The sequence below is a fragment of the Pituophis catenifer genome, unplaced genomic scaffold (genome assembly GCF_029215685.1).
Source record: "Pituophis catenifer annectens isolate HBS135680 unplaced genomic scaffold, rPitCat1.0.hap2 SCAF_2, whole genome shotgun sequence".
NCBI lineage: Eukaryota > Metazoa > Chordata > Lepidosauria > Squamata > Colubridae > Pituophis > Pituophis catenifer.
In genome coordinates, this window is record NW_027256882.1 from 155,415,868 (window position 1) to 155,431,493 (window position 15,626).

The window sequence follows — 15,626 nt, forward strand, 5'->3', positions numbered from 1 at the left end:
TTCAGTGGTCCTAATAAACATATCTCATATCTTCCACTCCATATCAATACTTCTTTCCAAAGAGACAACAAATTGTAGAAGCTGGAAAACAGCCACTTTTCCCCATAACAGTTTTCCTGCCTGTTGCTGATTTAATGCTGCATATTCCCCACCCCACCTCAACAGAGCATGTTTCCAAAACCACAGACATGCATGGTTCAGCTTGGGCTCCAATGCCTTACTGTGTCCACACAGTTGCCATAGCATTCATTGCCATACACCTAGGCAAATTCAGGTTTCCAACAGTTTTTAAAATTTTTGCCTTTGAGGATACAGAACGGTAAATTATTTCCTCGGCAGCTATTTGTTAACCCTGCTCTGAATCATCCACATATCTTTATGATTCTTTATACAATGGAGACAACACGGTATAGTGGTTAAGATGCTCGACTAGGAGCAGGGAGATTCTGGGTCCTTTAAGCATGGAAGCCAGCTGGGCAATTTTAGGCCAATGGCTCCATCTCAATCTCAATTCAATCTCTGGCTTTGCAACAAATCAACTGATAAACAAAGCCTCTTGTTGCGACATGCACTGATAGCTTTGCTGGAAGCACTAGCTGAGCACAGTGCAAAACAAAGCACGCATTGCAAACATATGGGAAGGAGAAGGAGAAGGAGAGGAGAAGAGAAGAGGAAGGGGAAGGGCAACAACAACATGGAATTGCAATCTCCACCCATCAGAGATAATAACATGTTGGATTTACATAGTCTTCTAATCAATAAATTTGGACCTGGAATTAATCCCATTTAATAGAGACATACAGGCATTAGCATATACCATAGGCACACTGTATACTGGATGCAAAAACACTCAAGATGTTAAGGTACCTGTTGCCCAAGTTCCCAGTTGTTGCCCTAAGATGAGTCCTACTGGATCAGTCTAAAGTTTTATCTCTCCCAACATTCTTCACCACACAGAACTCAGATATCTTTAGAAGATATAGAATAACAGAGTTGGAAGGGACCTTGGAGGTCTTCTAGTCCAACCCCCTGCCCAGGCAGGAACTCTACACCACTTCAGACAAATGGTTATCCAACATCTTCTTAAAAATTTCCAGTGTTGGGGCATTAACAACTTCTGCAGGCAAGTTGTTCCACTTATTAATTGTTTTAACCATCAGGAAATTTCTCCTTAGTTCTAAGTTGCTTCTCTCCTTGATTAGTTTCCACCCATTGCTTCTTGTCCTACCCTCAGGAAACTTTAGGAAACTCATCTCCAGTGTATAAAATGTCACCAACTGTTGCTTCATAGGAACTCGTATTTTGGACATGTTATCTTTGATTCTCAAAATATATTAGTTATTCAAAATAGTTCTCTTTGATTCCTGCATATATTTTCCACAGTGGTTTTTGTTTTTTTTAACCAATCGTTTAAATTGATTAAATAGGTGGGCAATTATTTCACCATTTAACGATGTATGTCAAATGATGTTAACTAAACCTAGACTAGGTGTCATCAACTTGGACAGAAGGCACGGAATTAAGGTGGCTATCCTGCATGGTCCTGCTGTCACCCTGCAGTCAATGGTGGGTTTCAAAAATTTTTACTACCGGTTCTGTGGGCGTGGCTTGTTGGGCGTGGCGTGGCTTGTTGGGCGTGGCGTGGCTTGTTGGGCGTGGCTTGTTGGGCATGGCAGGGAAAGGATACTATAAAATCTCCATTCCCTCCCCACTCCAGGGGAAGGATACTGTAAAATCTCCATTTCCACCCCACTCCAGGGGAAGATTACTGCAAAATCCCCATTTCCTCCCAATCAGCTGGGACTTGGGAGGCAGAGAATAGATGGGGGCGGGACCAGTTAGAATTTTTACTACCGGTTCTCTGAACTACTCAAATTTTCCGCTACCGGTTCTCCAGAACTGGTCAGAACCTGCTGAAACCCACCTCTGCCTGCAGTGAACCCACGATGGCACAAAATTGGAAGTAAACATTAAGGAGGATGTCAAGTTTCCGAAAGCTTTCAAGTTGCCAGAGGACACATCTGGGTATTAGGGAACTCATCATGCATTTATTAAGATTCTAAACAGGATAGTATGAGTGATGTTTCAGACTGTTGCCCCACTGAGTTGTGATATGGGAGTATAGGATATGAAAAAAGTTTGGGACAGTTTGGGAGGGATCTGTGAAATCTCAGAAAATGCTGATGTTGAGCAACAACAGTATAGCAATATAGGGGGTATGGCTGGATCCAAGAGTCTGGCCCTTCCAGGAGAAAGGAGACTCATTTTGTTGAAAGTTCCAGCTTCTAAACTATCTGTCTCCTTTCTGGGTCTGGAAGGTGGCCTCAGGCTATTGCTGTTGAATGTCACATTTCTGGGTGGTTAAGGCCACATTCATCCAAAACCTGGTGGTAGATGAGTGTGCAGACCTGCCAGGCATTATTGAAACAAAGCACAGTTGGACACAGACATGGATATCACCATGGCAAGATTTACCCTTCTCTATTTCAGCAGCCCCAACTCCAAGGTTGGGGGGGTAGGATGTTTTGTGACACCTTAATTGTGATTAGATATGCTGCTTTATAGATAACCAGATATGAATGCCTGAAAGTTGAAATTGGGCCACAGAGTCAAACTATGGCTGCTGGTGTGTACTGACCATTCTGCTACTCAGCAGCAACCCTGCCTGAAAAATTAGATCTCACTGCCAGGTTGGTATGGGAGTCCCAAAGCTATTAGAAATGAGGTGGGGGTGTTTCATGATGCCCTGAGTGTGGGATTTAGACAGGACTAGCATGGCACGTCCTCCATGGTAACTATGCCTTTCTCCCAGATGATTTCTAGGCAGTCACATGTTAGTTCTGGTGTTGACCTTAGAGCAGATGAGATGTGTTTGGACGTTGGAAGACAAGATAATCAGGTCAGGTTATTATATGGCCAATATGTGGATTATGTTCTTGTGGAACCAATTAGGGTGGCCTGATGGACCCTATGGGTTTTCTAACAATGCTTAGGAGATTTTTCCCAGGGACTAGGCAGAAAGTTCTGTCACACGCTTTTTTGAATTCTGGAACTCAGAGACAGGAAAGGTGTTGGACAAGACTGCTCCCATGTGGCCTCTCTGTAGTCACTGATCCTGCTTCTTGGATAATCAAGGGTCTCCAGAAGCTGAAGGGTCAGAAGAGATGCCTAGACCAATATTATGGAAATGAAGAGTGAATGCAACTGAACATGGAGGTGTTAAGAACAGATTCTTGTCCAGTGCCTTATACAAGCTTATCCACAGCCTTCTGCTGAGGAGCAGGTGGGAAGTTTTTCTTGCAGGCTGCTGTGATATGCTTTTAAGTCCTTGTTGATAATATCGCTCTTATTCTCTTTATATTGGATGCCATTGGATTTCAGTACAGCAAGATTAGTGAAGTTACATCTTGAGAAATCATCCTGGATTCTTTTGAACTCATAGTCTAAGGAAGTGGATAGGGTAGCTTAAGACCCATCATTGTGCATTGAACCCAGAAACTTCATTTTGGAAAGGGAAAAAATGCCTCTTTACTGGAAGGGGTACAACTATTTGACTTGATGGAGGCAGTGGTGCGCCCCTCCTAGCAGAGGATCTCTCCAACAGCAATTTTCAACAACTTTTGTCCATTTTCTTACCTTCTCGTTAGGGGGGAGATTTTTGAAGAAGATAGTGTGGCTTCAGTCGTCACATATCCTAGATAAAATGAATTATCTAGTTCCCTCACCTCAGATTTCGGCATGGGTCATTCCAGTGAATGACTGTCATCAGGATCCACAAGAAGGGAGTGCACATCTGGTCCAATGGAGCATTTTGGTGGCACTGAATAATACTGACTGTGGTATTTTGCACCGTTTGTGAGGCTGAGGGCATCATTTTATGGTGATCCTGATCCTCCCTAAGAGGGCAGTTCCAATTGGTAGTTGGAAGGGAGGAATAATTGAGCTTGTTGAACTTATAGTTGAACTCATTAAATTGGCAGACAACACCAAGCTGGGGGGGGGGGCATAGCTAATACTTTTTGAAGATAGTCTCAAGATCCAGAACGATCTTGACAGCAGTGGGCCCTGTCCAACAAGATGCAGTTCAGTGGTGAGAAAAGTAAGGTCCTGCACTTAGGCAGGAAAAATCAAATGCACAGGTGCAGAACAGGTGGTGCTTGGCTCAATAATAGTAAGTATGAGAGGGATTTTTAGGTGTCCTAGTGGACCACCATTGCAACTGCCCTCCCAAAAAAAAATCAATGCAATCTTAGGCTGCATCAACAGAGGGATAGTGTCAAGACAATGAGAAGCGATAGTACCATTTTAAATTGCACTGGTGAGACCATACTTGGAATACTGTAACCAGATCTGGTCACCATGATACAAAAAAGATGTTGAGATCCTAGAAAGTGTGCAGAGAAGAGCAACAAAGATGATAAAGGGTCTGGAGGCTATCTCACATGATGAACAGTTGAGGAACCTGAGTATGTCTAGCCCCATGATGGCGAACTTATGGCATGCATGTCCAAAGTGGCAGCTGAAGCCATGATACCTGGCACGTGTGACCTTGCCTATTTGTCTTCCAGGTTTCTGATGTGCATGCACGTGCGATGATCAGCTGTTCTTCGCATGTGTGACAGTGCTGAAAACAGGTCTGCATATGTGCCCTGGCCAGCTGATTGTCGGGTGCGCATGCGACTAGATCCCAGAAGTTTGCTTTTCCAGAACGCAATCCCTTTGCCCATGTGGCAGTGCCAAAAACCAGCATGCGCATGTGTGTTGGTCAGCTGATCATCAGGCACACATGTGCACTAGAACCTGGAAATTCAGCTTTTCTGGAGTGCGGCCCTGATGAGTTTGTGTGCGCACGCAACATTTCCACGCAACCTTTTCGGCACGGTGCTGAAAAGATTCGCCATCACTGGTCTAGCCTATCAAAGAGAAGGCCTGTGGGGGGGACATGATAACTGTCTTCTAATACTTCAGGGGCTATCACAAAGAAGAAGGGATTGTCTTATTCTCTACAACACCAGAGGGCAGGACAAGAATGGATGGAAGTTTTCAAAGAGAGATACAACCTAGAATTAAGGAAAAAATTTCCAACAGTGAAATTTTCCCAGGCTTGTCTCCTGGGTGTCCATCAGGGGAGGTTTTCAAAAATAGACCAGAGAACCATTTGTCTGGGATGGTATAAGACTCCTGCCTTGAGCAAAAAGTTGGACTAAAAGACCTCCAAGGTCCCTTCCAGGCCTATGATTCTATGATTCCTTTGTACATATTATGATGTGTGGCTACCATAGAGTTCGGTTCTCTCTCTGAAGTTATTTAATGTCTACATAAATCCATCAGTTGGAGTGAGCTATCCTTTATGTGCTGATTATATTCAATTATATATCCCAGGGAAGGCTGGAGATAAAGTGGAAGTTCTTGGTTTGTTCCTAAAAGTTGTGAGGAACTGGATGGAGCAATAGCAACAACAACAAAAACCAATCTGAATCAGAATAAGATGGAAGTGCTGTTTCTAGATAAACAGTCTTTCCCCAGTTCTTAGATCAGGTCTAAAAGGACCACACTCTCCTTAAAAGACCAGATCTGCAAGTCAAGGTGCTCACAACTCCTGCTTGAACAGTGGAGGAAGACCATGACTATGGGAACTTTTGCACAACTTCAACAGTTGCAGTCCTTTTTCAACGAGGAAGTCCTTAGGACAGGGACTCATGCTCTTGTTGCCTTGCAATCAGACTGCTGTAATGCACACTACATGAGGTTGCTTTTGAACATGATTCAGATTGTGACAGTCCTGCTGTTGCTGGAGGTGTGCTATTTCTACAGCATAACACCTGTGCAATTGTCACTGCTCTGGTTGTCAGTAGGTTTCTGGGTCAAAATTCAAATAGCTAGTATAAATCTATAAAGCTCTTTTAAAAGGCCCAGCTCCTGCTTACCTTGAGGTCCATCTCCTCTGTAAAATGCCCGTCTTGTGAGGTCTTCTCAAAGAGGATGCATAGGATCTCCATCCCAAAAGTGAACAACAGGCCTCTTTTTTGGGGAATAACCCCAAATTGTGCTTATCCCTTGAGGTCCGTTTCATACCCAAATTATTGGGGGTTTCAATAGACTATTAGCCTTTTTTTCAAGAGGAATTTGGGCAATAGGTTGGGTTGATCTTCTATTTTCTGTTTGGTTTTTTTTGTGTTCCATTTTATTCTGTCTGATCACAGCTTTTATATAATGTGGGCTGAGGTTGGTTGTTTGCTTTTTAAAAAAAATTGTTATGTTTTTTTAAATTCTGCCTGTTCTTGTAAAACACTTCAAGTCAGTGTGCTGTAGCAGTCTATAAATTTATGTATGCAACAATAAAGAAATAAGCCCATCTGCATTGTCACAACAAGTCAATACAGCACACTGCCTCCTCTTTTCTCCACAATGATGCCAACGCCGTGCACAACATAGGTTCTTCTCTCTGTGGATACCCAACATGACCCAAATGTAACATTTACTCCCTGCCTCACAATCTTCAGAGAAACAAGAAGCCAGACACTCACCACTTTGAAGTCAGCGGGGCCACACGGCTCCCCACGGAACAAGCAGGAGAGCAGCATTTCCTGGATATCATGGCCAGCTCGGTCTGAGAACTCCCGCATGTTAAACGGTTTGGGCTTGAAGTTGCGGAAATTTGCCTTCTCCTGCAGGATCTCCAGCTGTTTCTCATCAGCCATTTGGGTGTCCGGAATCTCGTACCTGAGGGGGGAAAATCCAGAGCACAATCACAGAGGTTGTGTTTGGGTCTCCCTATCAGTTGGGTTGGGTTGGTTCAATTCACAGAGAAAGCGCCTGAAACCTCAGATGCTCCTGGGCAAAGCATCTGTAAGACGGGTGGGATGGTCAGATGGATGCTGGAGATACACCTGGGACTTCTCAGTTCCAGCAGTGAAAGCACACAGTGTAATTAAAACCTAACATTGAAGATAAGCAACTGTTCTTCACTCCTTGCAAGACTAACCAGGCATTTTCAGATTATATAATTACTCCTAAAAAAGGAAAAGCAGCAGCCACTTGCCACTGAGGCAGCTTTTCTACTCTCCAAAGGCATAACACATTTTACATTAGCAACCAAGATGTTGTTTTCCTGCATGACAGCTACACACTACAAAAAAAAAAAAAAAGGGGGGGGGGAAGGCAGATATCGGCTGTTCCCTTGATTTTATGACAACTCTTGTCATAAAGAGGGGAGTGCATGTGAAACAGTGAGGGTGTCAATGTACGGAGTTTATATTCTGGAAAGAGACAGTCAAAATGTTTAGGCATAGCCTTGCACACACTTGTGTTATGCATTTACCCCTTCACAGCCTGTGGATGTTTAATACCAATACACATCGTGCCCGCTTCATTAACAGCAGTCAAGTCATGTCTCTTTGGGGAATCGAAGAAGTGGTTTCAATACTTCCTATCTCCCTGGGGCACAGGAAGTGCCAGCTTTAATGTTTCAACCCAGCCTGCTTCTTCATTAGCCTGCCTGGTGGATGAGGATCATCCTTTGCAACGATAGCATGAGCTCTAGCCTGCACTAAATAGTGTCAAAAGCCACGTTCCAAATGTGGCAGAAGTCAAGAGATGTGGTGGTGGTGGGAAGGCATACAGCGAAGCATCTGGGGCAGTTAATGGGTGTGTTTTGCAAGGCTCAAGGCACCTAATTCCTTCTTTTAAGCTCTCCAAACTCAACTCCCAGCCACAACAGTTTGGACGTTGCAGTTTATTTATTGAATTTATATGCTGCCCATCTCACTCTACAATGATACTCTGGGCAGCTTACAATTAAAATAATAAATATTATACTTAACAAAATTACGTAGGTCCAAAACCAGAAAGACCACAAACAAGAATGGTATAGTGATGGTCTCTTCCCTATGAGTCCACCAGCCACCTCCAGCACAGAACACTTCCATCAGGACCCCAAGTCAGCCAGCACAGCCTGGGATTAATGCCCTTGCAGAAGGCCAAAAGGGTTGTGGCAGACCTCAGGCTGTGCGGGTTGCTTTCCTACCTTACCGGAATGCTCTCTGTTCTCCTACTAGGACAGCCATCAAAATGCTAAAAATCTGGCACTTGAATGGTGTTTCTTGAGAACACCTTTAATTCCCTGAATCTCATTTTGATTTAAAGCTAGGAGTTTAAAGCTAAGGACTAGAAAAGAATGGTGGAAATGCTTGGAAAAATCGCAAAGGTTCAATGAAGGCCCTGAAGAAGCTAGGTTGCAAATGCACAATTTGGATGTTGCCCAGGTTGTCTGCACCTGTTCAGCAAAACAGGCTATTAGAATCAATTAGAATTGCAAAGTACGCTGGTGAAACCTGAAAGAATGTCAGTCCCTAAATTTCCAACGTACACAAATGTGTAATGGTGATTTTTCTGGTTATCAGTGCTTCTAGTACGGCCTGCAGCTTAAGGTCCTTCTTGAGAAAACTGTACCACACTGGCAGGGCAAGCTACTGCATATAAACAGGGTGCAAACCCCAAACTTACTAGCACTGATGATGTTAGCTAGCCAGGTACTGAAAGGTCTGTAATCAAGCAAGCAAACAAACAAATTCAAGAGTATACCAAGGACTCCATAGTTCAACCCTGAGCTACATATATTCTCGTTTACTGGCTCCTTTTGATAACACAGAATTGGTAGGACATTTTCAAGGACTCCCATGCAGATCATGTTTATATGAAGAAGGGGACAGATTGGGATGCTATAGCTATTTAGTGGCCAGAAACACTGGCCTGTAACATTTGCAAGTACAACATTTTATTCGCTTTTGGATGACTTAGGCTAGCACGATCCCTGGAACGCTTTTGATTGTGTCTTTGATACGTTGATTTCTGCATGTCTAAACTGCTTTCTATTTGCAAAAGGAATCAGTAAGGGTTATAAATAAAGTATCAGGCATTTAAGCAGATTTCTGAAGGAAATAAACAGGTTGCTGGGCATAGAGGGGCAGCCTGGAGGTTTTCCCCGGCTCTCCAGAGATGGGCAGAATGCCACCACTCCACGGAGTTCTGTAACAGTCAATTATATAGGATGGATTCACTGGTATTACTTGATTGACATTTCTATCTAATGACTTCTAGATGCATTTAAACTCTGACTGGTGAAGTCTGGAAGACGTCATCCCGTTCTATTTGGATGGCCCCAGATTGAGAAAATCTGGCCAGTGCTGTGGGACTAATGTCAACTAGTAGCCAATTAGCTTCTTGGCACTTAAAGGAATAAGTATCTGGCTGGCACATTTTTCGGATGTGAAAAGTTCCATAACTTTCAGAGAAACTTATGGCCAACCCTAAACATTGCTCGGCTGGCAAAATTAAAGAATAAATCAAAAACATATTCTCCGTCCAGAAACCAGTAAATTTGATTCTTGGGATAAGTAAATCTACCAGCGTTATGCATAGGTTGGTTATTTTCCATAAATATGCAAAACTGTATGCAACAATCCAGATCCCAAACCCCTCCCTCCCCCCCTCCCCCCTGGGTAGTATAACAATGGGAAAAGGAGAACAGTTTATCGCTAATCTTGTGGGGTGGAAGTGCAGGAAGTGCAATTTTGAAGCCCCTCAGATGTCCCATTCTTGGCTTTGTGCAAGGCTCCTTCTGTCATGAGAACCAAGAATAGGAAACTGTAAGACTTCTATGCCGCCACCCACAACCAACACATATACAGTTATTATCTACGAGAGTTCTAAAAACCCTGATGTATTAGCAGATGGCATATTTTGCACATAGAGAACCACATTAGATCAGTGCCATGGATTGGACTGCTGCATATACTTACATGCAAGCTGCCTATGCCACCCCTTTTTCTTCTCTTTTTCCCAAATTACAATTGTGGAAAAGAACACACACACACACACACACACACACACAATTTTAGGGAAGCAGGTAGCAAGAAATCCAAGCCATACTGCTTACAAGGAGCAAAGACAGGCTACCAAGTCTGCCCTAAATTTTGGATTCCACCCACACAAGAGAGATTCAGAATAAACTGCCAGGAACATGCTTAGCTGACGGTTCCCCGATTTGGCCACTTTCATTTTTATTTACTTATTTATTATATTTTTCTTATCCCACCTTTATTACTTTATAAGTAACTCATGGCAGCGAACATACCTAGTGCTCCTTCCTTCATCCTCCTATTTTCTCCACAGCAACCCTGTAAGGAGAGCTGAGCTGAGAAAGTTATGACTGGCCCCAAATAACCCAGCTGGCTTTCATGTTGAAGGTGGTACTGGAACTTATAGTCTCCTGGTTTCTAGGAAGCTGGAGCCTTAAATATTACACCAAGCTGTCTCTCTTCATTTGTATGAAACCCAATTGATTAGATGGACCAGTGGCTTAACTCAGGGCAGCAGATTTTTCATTAAAATGCCACATTTTAACTTACAAAACCAATCCTGACAAAATTAATGACCATTAAATTGGGCAGCTTTAAAAAGAGGTAGAGGCGAAGGCATGGAGGAGCTGTCTACCCTGAGCTCTGAGCCCTGACAGCTAAACAAAGCCTCCTTGGTCAGTGGCAATATACCACCACACCTCATAGGGAAAGGCAGGGCTGGAAGAGAGGCCGATTGTTTTTAACGTCTGTTTTTAGATTTTTAAATTTTCCACTACCATCTGGCTGGCAGCTACTAGAAATAGGGTTGGAATTTTTTTGTCCAATTCAACTAGTTCTTTTTTGGGTTTTTTTATGTTCTGAAATAAAGGACGATTTGTTATGCTCTATGAAATAGTGGTATTTTGGCCAAAGAACAGCTCTTAAAAGAGAGAAAGAAAAAGGGACATTCTGTAAAATTAGCTTTTTTCCCCCATGATTCAGTACTATACTCATATTTGTCTACTTCTTTTGGGTAGAGAGCAGGTAGCAAGATAGGCAGTGGGGATCAGTTGCTCCAGGCAAGTCTGGTTCTGTAGCGAAATATTTCTCATTCAAGCAAATAAAATTACTCAGATAAAATATAATTCCAAGAACTGATTGAACCATGGACTTCAACAGAAGAAAGAATGGAGAAAAATCATTCTGATATCGGATGCAGTGAGAAAACAAAATTCTGCTCCAGCCTCTTAATCGTGAAAAGTCGTGCATATACCATTTAAAACAGATCACATCCCAGTAGCAAGTTTTGTAACATGAGGTTCAAAGCACTAGCTCTTCTACTCCCTCCATTTAAATTTCATACCATCCTGAGTTAAAATCTGTAAAACTGAATTGACAGAAAATCTCATCCTCTCCTTCTGTCTTTAGGAATACAACTGAACCAAGCTACATGGAAGCACCTGGCTGAGCTGGCCTAATCCAATTGACCAAGACCAATTCAGGTATTACCTAAAAACCTGGTTAGTCCCAAATGGGAGACTGCCCGGTAATCCCAAGACTATAGTCTAGATTGGGAAGTCAAAACAAATCCTGGATGAAAACACTAGCCAACCACTTTTGTATGGTTGCCAAGAAAAAAACACGGATAGGTTAATTCATAGGAGCCAAGCTCAGTTCAAAGGAGATGTTACTTTTATATGCTGGGGAGTTGCAATTCTCTCCAGTAGAGGGCAGTAAAATGCTGAGATGAGAAAGATGAAATTGGGGTTTTTTTTAGGGGGCCTCTTGGAATCCTGACTCAGGAGCTGTTTTTTGTAGCCCATAGAAAACATAACAGTGAGCAGCCTCAGCTTCCAAGGGCTCAGTTTCCTCTCAGACGGGGCTCCCCCTGTTGCTCCTCTGCAGCTGATATCCAGGACGCCCAAACTCTGATTTACCCTCTCAGGCTGATTCGTGACTGGTTATAGATCTCGCCTCCAAGAATCTGAAAACAGGGGAGTTCAAGCAGCAGACTTCATTAGCTGCCTTCTGTCAAAAATACAACCAGTTGTACAAGAAATACTTGTGGTTCAATCCACAGCACGGGAGCACATCACCCTTAAAGTGCACGAACAGAGTAAAATAGGGTACAGGAGCAAGGCAGGTTCCATGGGGGCCATACGGGAGTCTTTGCCACAAGCAGGTAGCAGATAGCTTTTACAGGGAAATGCATTGCATCTGAAAGGAATCAAGCATACAGAGCCACACGTCTGGCTTGAAAAAGAGCTGGCCATGTTCAGCCCTAGAAACTCACTGGGTGACTTGAAGCAGTCACGATTTCAGTCCTTCCTACCTTACAGGATTGTTGCTGTGGGAATCAAAGGAGCATATAGCCTGGGAAAAGGTCAGCTGTCTGTATAACACAGACACAAACCTTCTCCAAAGCCATACGAGACCCAGGTCAGTGACCAAGCATATAGAGTCTCCCTCAACTTGGGACTCTACTCCTGCCGACTTTATAGACACAAGCAGTGCAGTTTTTTTTTGACAACAATACAGAAACAGTTTGCCATTCTGCCAGTGCTAAATAGCTTGTCACGCAGAAACGCTCTCAAATGTGTGTCAGATCACAGTATGAAAATATACATGTTGCACACTTCAGTGCCCAGTTCAAATACGTCCCAACACACACATAAACGCACACACCACCTCCTGTAGTGGGCCACAAGTGCGCCAACTGTTGCACGCCATCCCAGAGATGCTTCGGGACCTCTGGCTTTGCACACTCGCAGGGCATGGGGGTTGGGTGGGGTGTTTCCCGCTCCCCATCCTTTGACCCACCTGCTATTAAGCAGGGCGAGGAGCTCCCCAGCGTGGTACAGATCATTCTTGGTCACCCGGCTGAAGCGAAACTCGTTGAGGTTGCAGAAGGTGATGGCTGGGAAGGTCATGTGGCTGGCAGCCACCTCGTCCAGCTTGGTGACGTGAGGGTAGCGAAAGTAGTACTGGATCCTCTCATTGCAGACGAAGACCAGCACGGCCAAGGAGCCCAGGAAACACAGGGTCCAGAAGATGCGCTTGACTGACAGGCGCTCGTAGGAGAAGATGTGGGACAGGCCGTGCAGGGTGGAACTGCTGGCAAATGCCTCGATGCTGACCGGCTGCCCATTTTCCACCTCCTCATCGTCCACCTTCAGGTCCATCATGGTCAGAGCCGGAGCCGGGGCAGGGCGAAGGGTGGGGGGGACGGGGGAGGAAGCCGCACTAGATGGAAAGGAGACAAGCGCTCAGGATGCGTCTCTGGCCAGCTTGGCCATTATCCCCAATTGGGAAAGATCTAAGCCCAGAGCCCCTTCCCTTCCCTTCCCCAGCTGGAGCTTGCCTGGAGGAGATTCGCTGGCAGGCGTCCTCCTCTCCTCCCTGTCCTCTTCCAGCCAGCCTCCATCCTCCGCTGCACTTTTAACCCGGGCCGGAGGGATCCTCCCCCTTCTTCTCCCCCCCACCCCCCCACCCCCAACATACCCAGCAAGCCAAACCTGAAAGCAAGGCCGGCGGCGGCGGTGGTGGCGGCCGGCCGTCAGTGCTCAGCGGCGGCGGCGGCGGCGACGGCGGCAGCGGCAGCGGTTCGCCGGCTCAGCGGTTTGGGGTTGCCGGGGAAGGCAAGGCGGCAGGCAGGCGCGAAGACGCGGCTGGAGAAGCGAGCGCGAAGGCTGCCCGGCTGAGGCGGCACCTGCCGCTGGAGGGCGGGGGATGGCGGCGGGAATCCTTTGCCCGCCGATGCTGCTGCTGCTGCTGCTTCTGGCCTCGCCTTCGCGCTCGGGAATCCAAGAGGAGCGGCGATCGCCGGAAAGGAGCCGGCGGAGAGGCTCAGCGACCAGCGGCTGCGGCGGCTGCTGCTGCGGCGGCGGCGGCGGCTGCCTCTCCCCCAAACACATGGAGGCTCCCCGGTGGCGTGGCGAGAGAGGCCGTTGCTGTGGGGCGGGGAGGGGAGGGGGCGAGCGGGCGGGCGGCGGGAGACGATCGCGCCTGGCAGCGAGGCAGCAGGATCTGCGGGGAGTCACTGCGTCCGAGGCGAGGGCGGCAGGGCCCGGCTGCGCTACCCCGGAGTCTTGCGAGAGAGCGCCGGGTAGCGGTGGCGGCGCATGTGTGTGTGTGTGTATGTGTGTCCCTGTGTGTGCGCGCACGCCTGTGCGGGAGGAGGAGGAGGAGGAGGAAGAAGAGGAGGAGGAGGAGAGCGGCTCGGAGCCGTAGAGGTGCCGGGGCTGAGATTGCAGGGTGGCTGTGTGCGCGTCGGCGGCGACAGCGATGCTGCGTGAGTGTGCGGCGCGCGTGTTGTCAGAGGCTCCCCTTACTCTTTCCCATCAATCAACATTTCCTTTTTCCCTGAATTCAAGCCAAAGTTCCTTCTCGCCTCGATCTCCCCCCCTCCCGCCCCCCCCCCCCACTTCGCCAACAAAAATCAAAAGCCAAATCCGCACCATCGGGAAGCGAGCAAAGCCCAGTCCGCACTTAACATGTCCAGCAGGTATCGTGAAGTGGTATTTGCAAGTGGCGAGATGCAGGACTAAGAAATAACTCACGATACTGTGATCGTGTAATAAAAGTCTCTCCGTGTTCATTTTAAGGGCAGGGTTTCCTCCAAGGGTTTGCTGTGTGGAACTGTGGCCAGCTCTGGTTTTCCTGATCGGGACTTATTCCAGATTTCATATACTAGGCACAAATGGTCTTGCCACATTGCACAGTGCAGCAGTTGCTTTACATTGAAAGTATACATCAGGTAAGTCTATGGTGTGAGAAGGTACTCTCCAGTTTCCACTCAGGATTTGGTTCACCAGACACTCTTTATGTTTGTCCTGGCTTATTCGGGAGGAAAAAGATATTGTTTGCTCTAGCACTAGTAACACCTTTTAAGTGAGGTCTAGTCATACAGTCAGTTGCAAATGAAATCCAGAAAAGTGCCTCTCAGCTCTCGATCCGTCTTAACAGCAGATCTTCCCAGAAAAACAAAAATAGACAGACGCAAAAATGCCCTTCACTAAGAAGAAATTCAGCTTGCAACCAGCAAAGAAGCAATATTAATTGGGCCAATGAGGGGATTTCATTCTACGACTGCATTCTCTCTCTCTCTCTCTCTCTCTCTCTCTCTCTCTCTCTCTCTCTCTCTCTCTCTCTCTCTCTCTCTCTCTCTCTCTCTCTTCCCTGTGCAAGCAATGCCAATATCTTTTTATTCAGACAAGAAAGTCAGCCCTTGATCAGCAACCCATTTCTTGATACACTGTGTATTACTAGCACTTGTAAAGGATTCCTCTCCCCTGACGTGCCAACAGACTTCTAAAAACGGAGCAGCTAGTCCCTGTTGAATTCTCTGTCTAGTAGTGAAAAATGCTGTTTTGTCGCTTCAGGTAGCTGGCTAAGACAGTTTTACTGCCGGGGGAAGGAGAGCTCCCCCACAGGAGGTGACTGTGTCCTTTGCTATAGAAGATGTATGCAGCAAGAGTCAGCAATTTAGTGGAAGGAAAACACTGCTCAAGAGCCTTGAGAGCACTTGATTAACTGCGCCTTCTTCCCTGCTACTCAGCTAGAGCTGTCATTAATGTGAACATACCAATAGGCTTGGTCTTGGTCCAGTGAAATCAATAGCTTTAAAGAAACAAGGGGCCTGGAGACAGAATTGGGATCAAGAGCACAGAGCCTGTGGAAGAAATACACAGATACATTCCAGTTAAGCACTGGGGTAGGTGGGAAGAAGAGTCTTGTGGCCTCTGTTGCACAGAAGCATCTGAAAAAGGCACAAAGGCATGTGGGAAC

General features: G+C 45.9%; 1 protein-coding gene across 1 annotated transcript in view; it reads right to left on the reverse strand.

Moving 5' to 3' along the window:
- Window positions 1-13,024, reverse strand: part of ASIC1 (acid sensing ion channel subunit 1) — a 226,042-nt gene extending 213,018 nt beyond the window's left edge. The window contains exons 1-2 of the mRNA XM_070934850.1: window positions 12,660-13,024; window positions 6,528-6,723 (exon numbers count right to left, since the gene is read on the reverse strand). Of these exons, the coding sequence (XP_070790951.1) occupies window positions 6,528-6,723; window positions 12,660-13,024 (561 nt within the window). The remainder of the gene's footprint in view (window positions 1-6,527; window positions 6,724-12,659) is intronic.
- Between the last annotated feature and the right edge of the window lie 2,602 nt (window positions 13,025-15,626).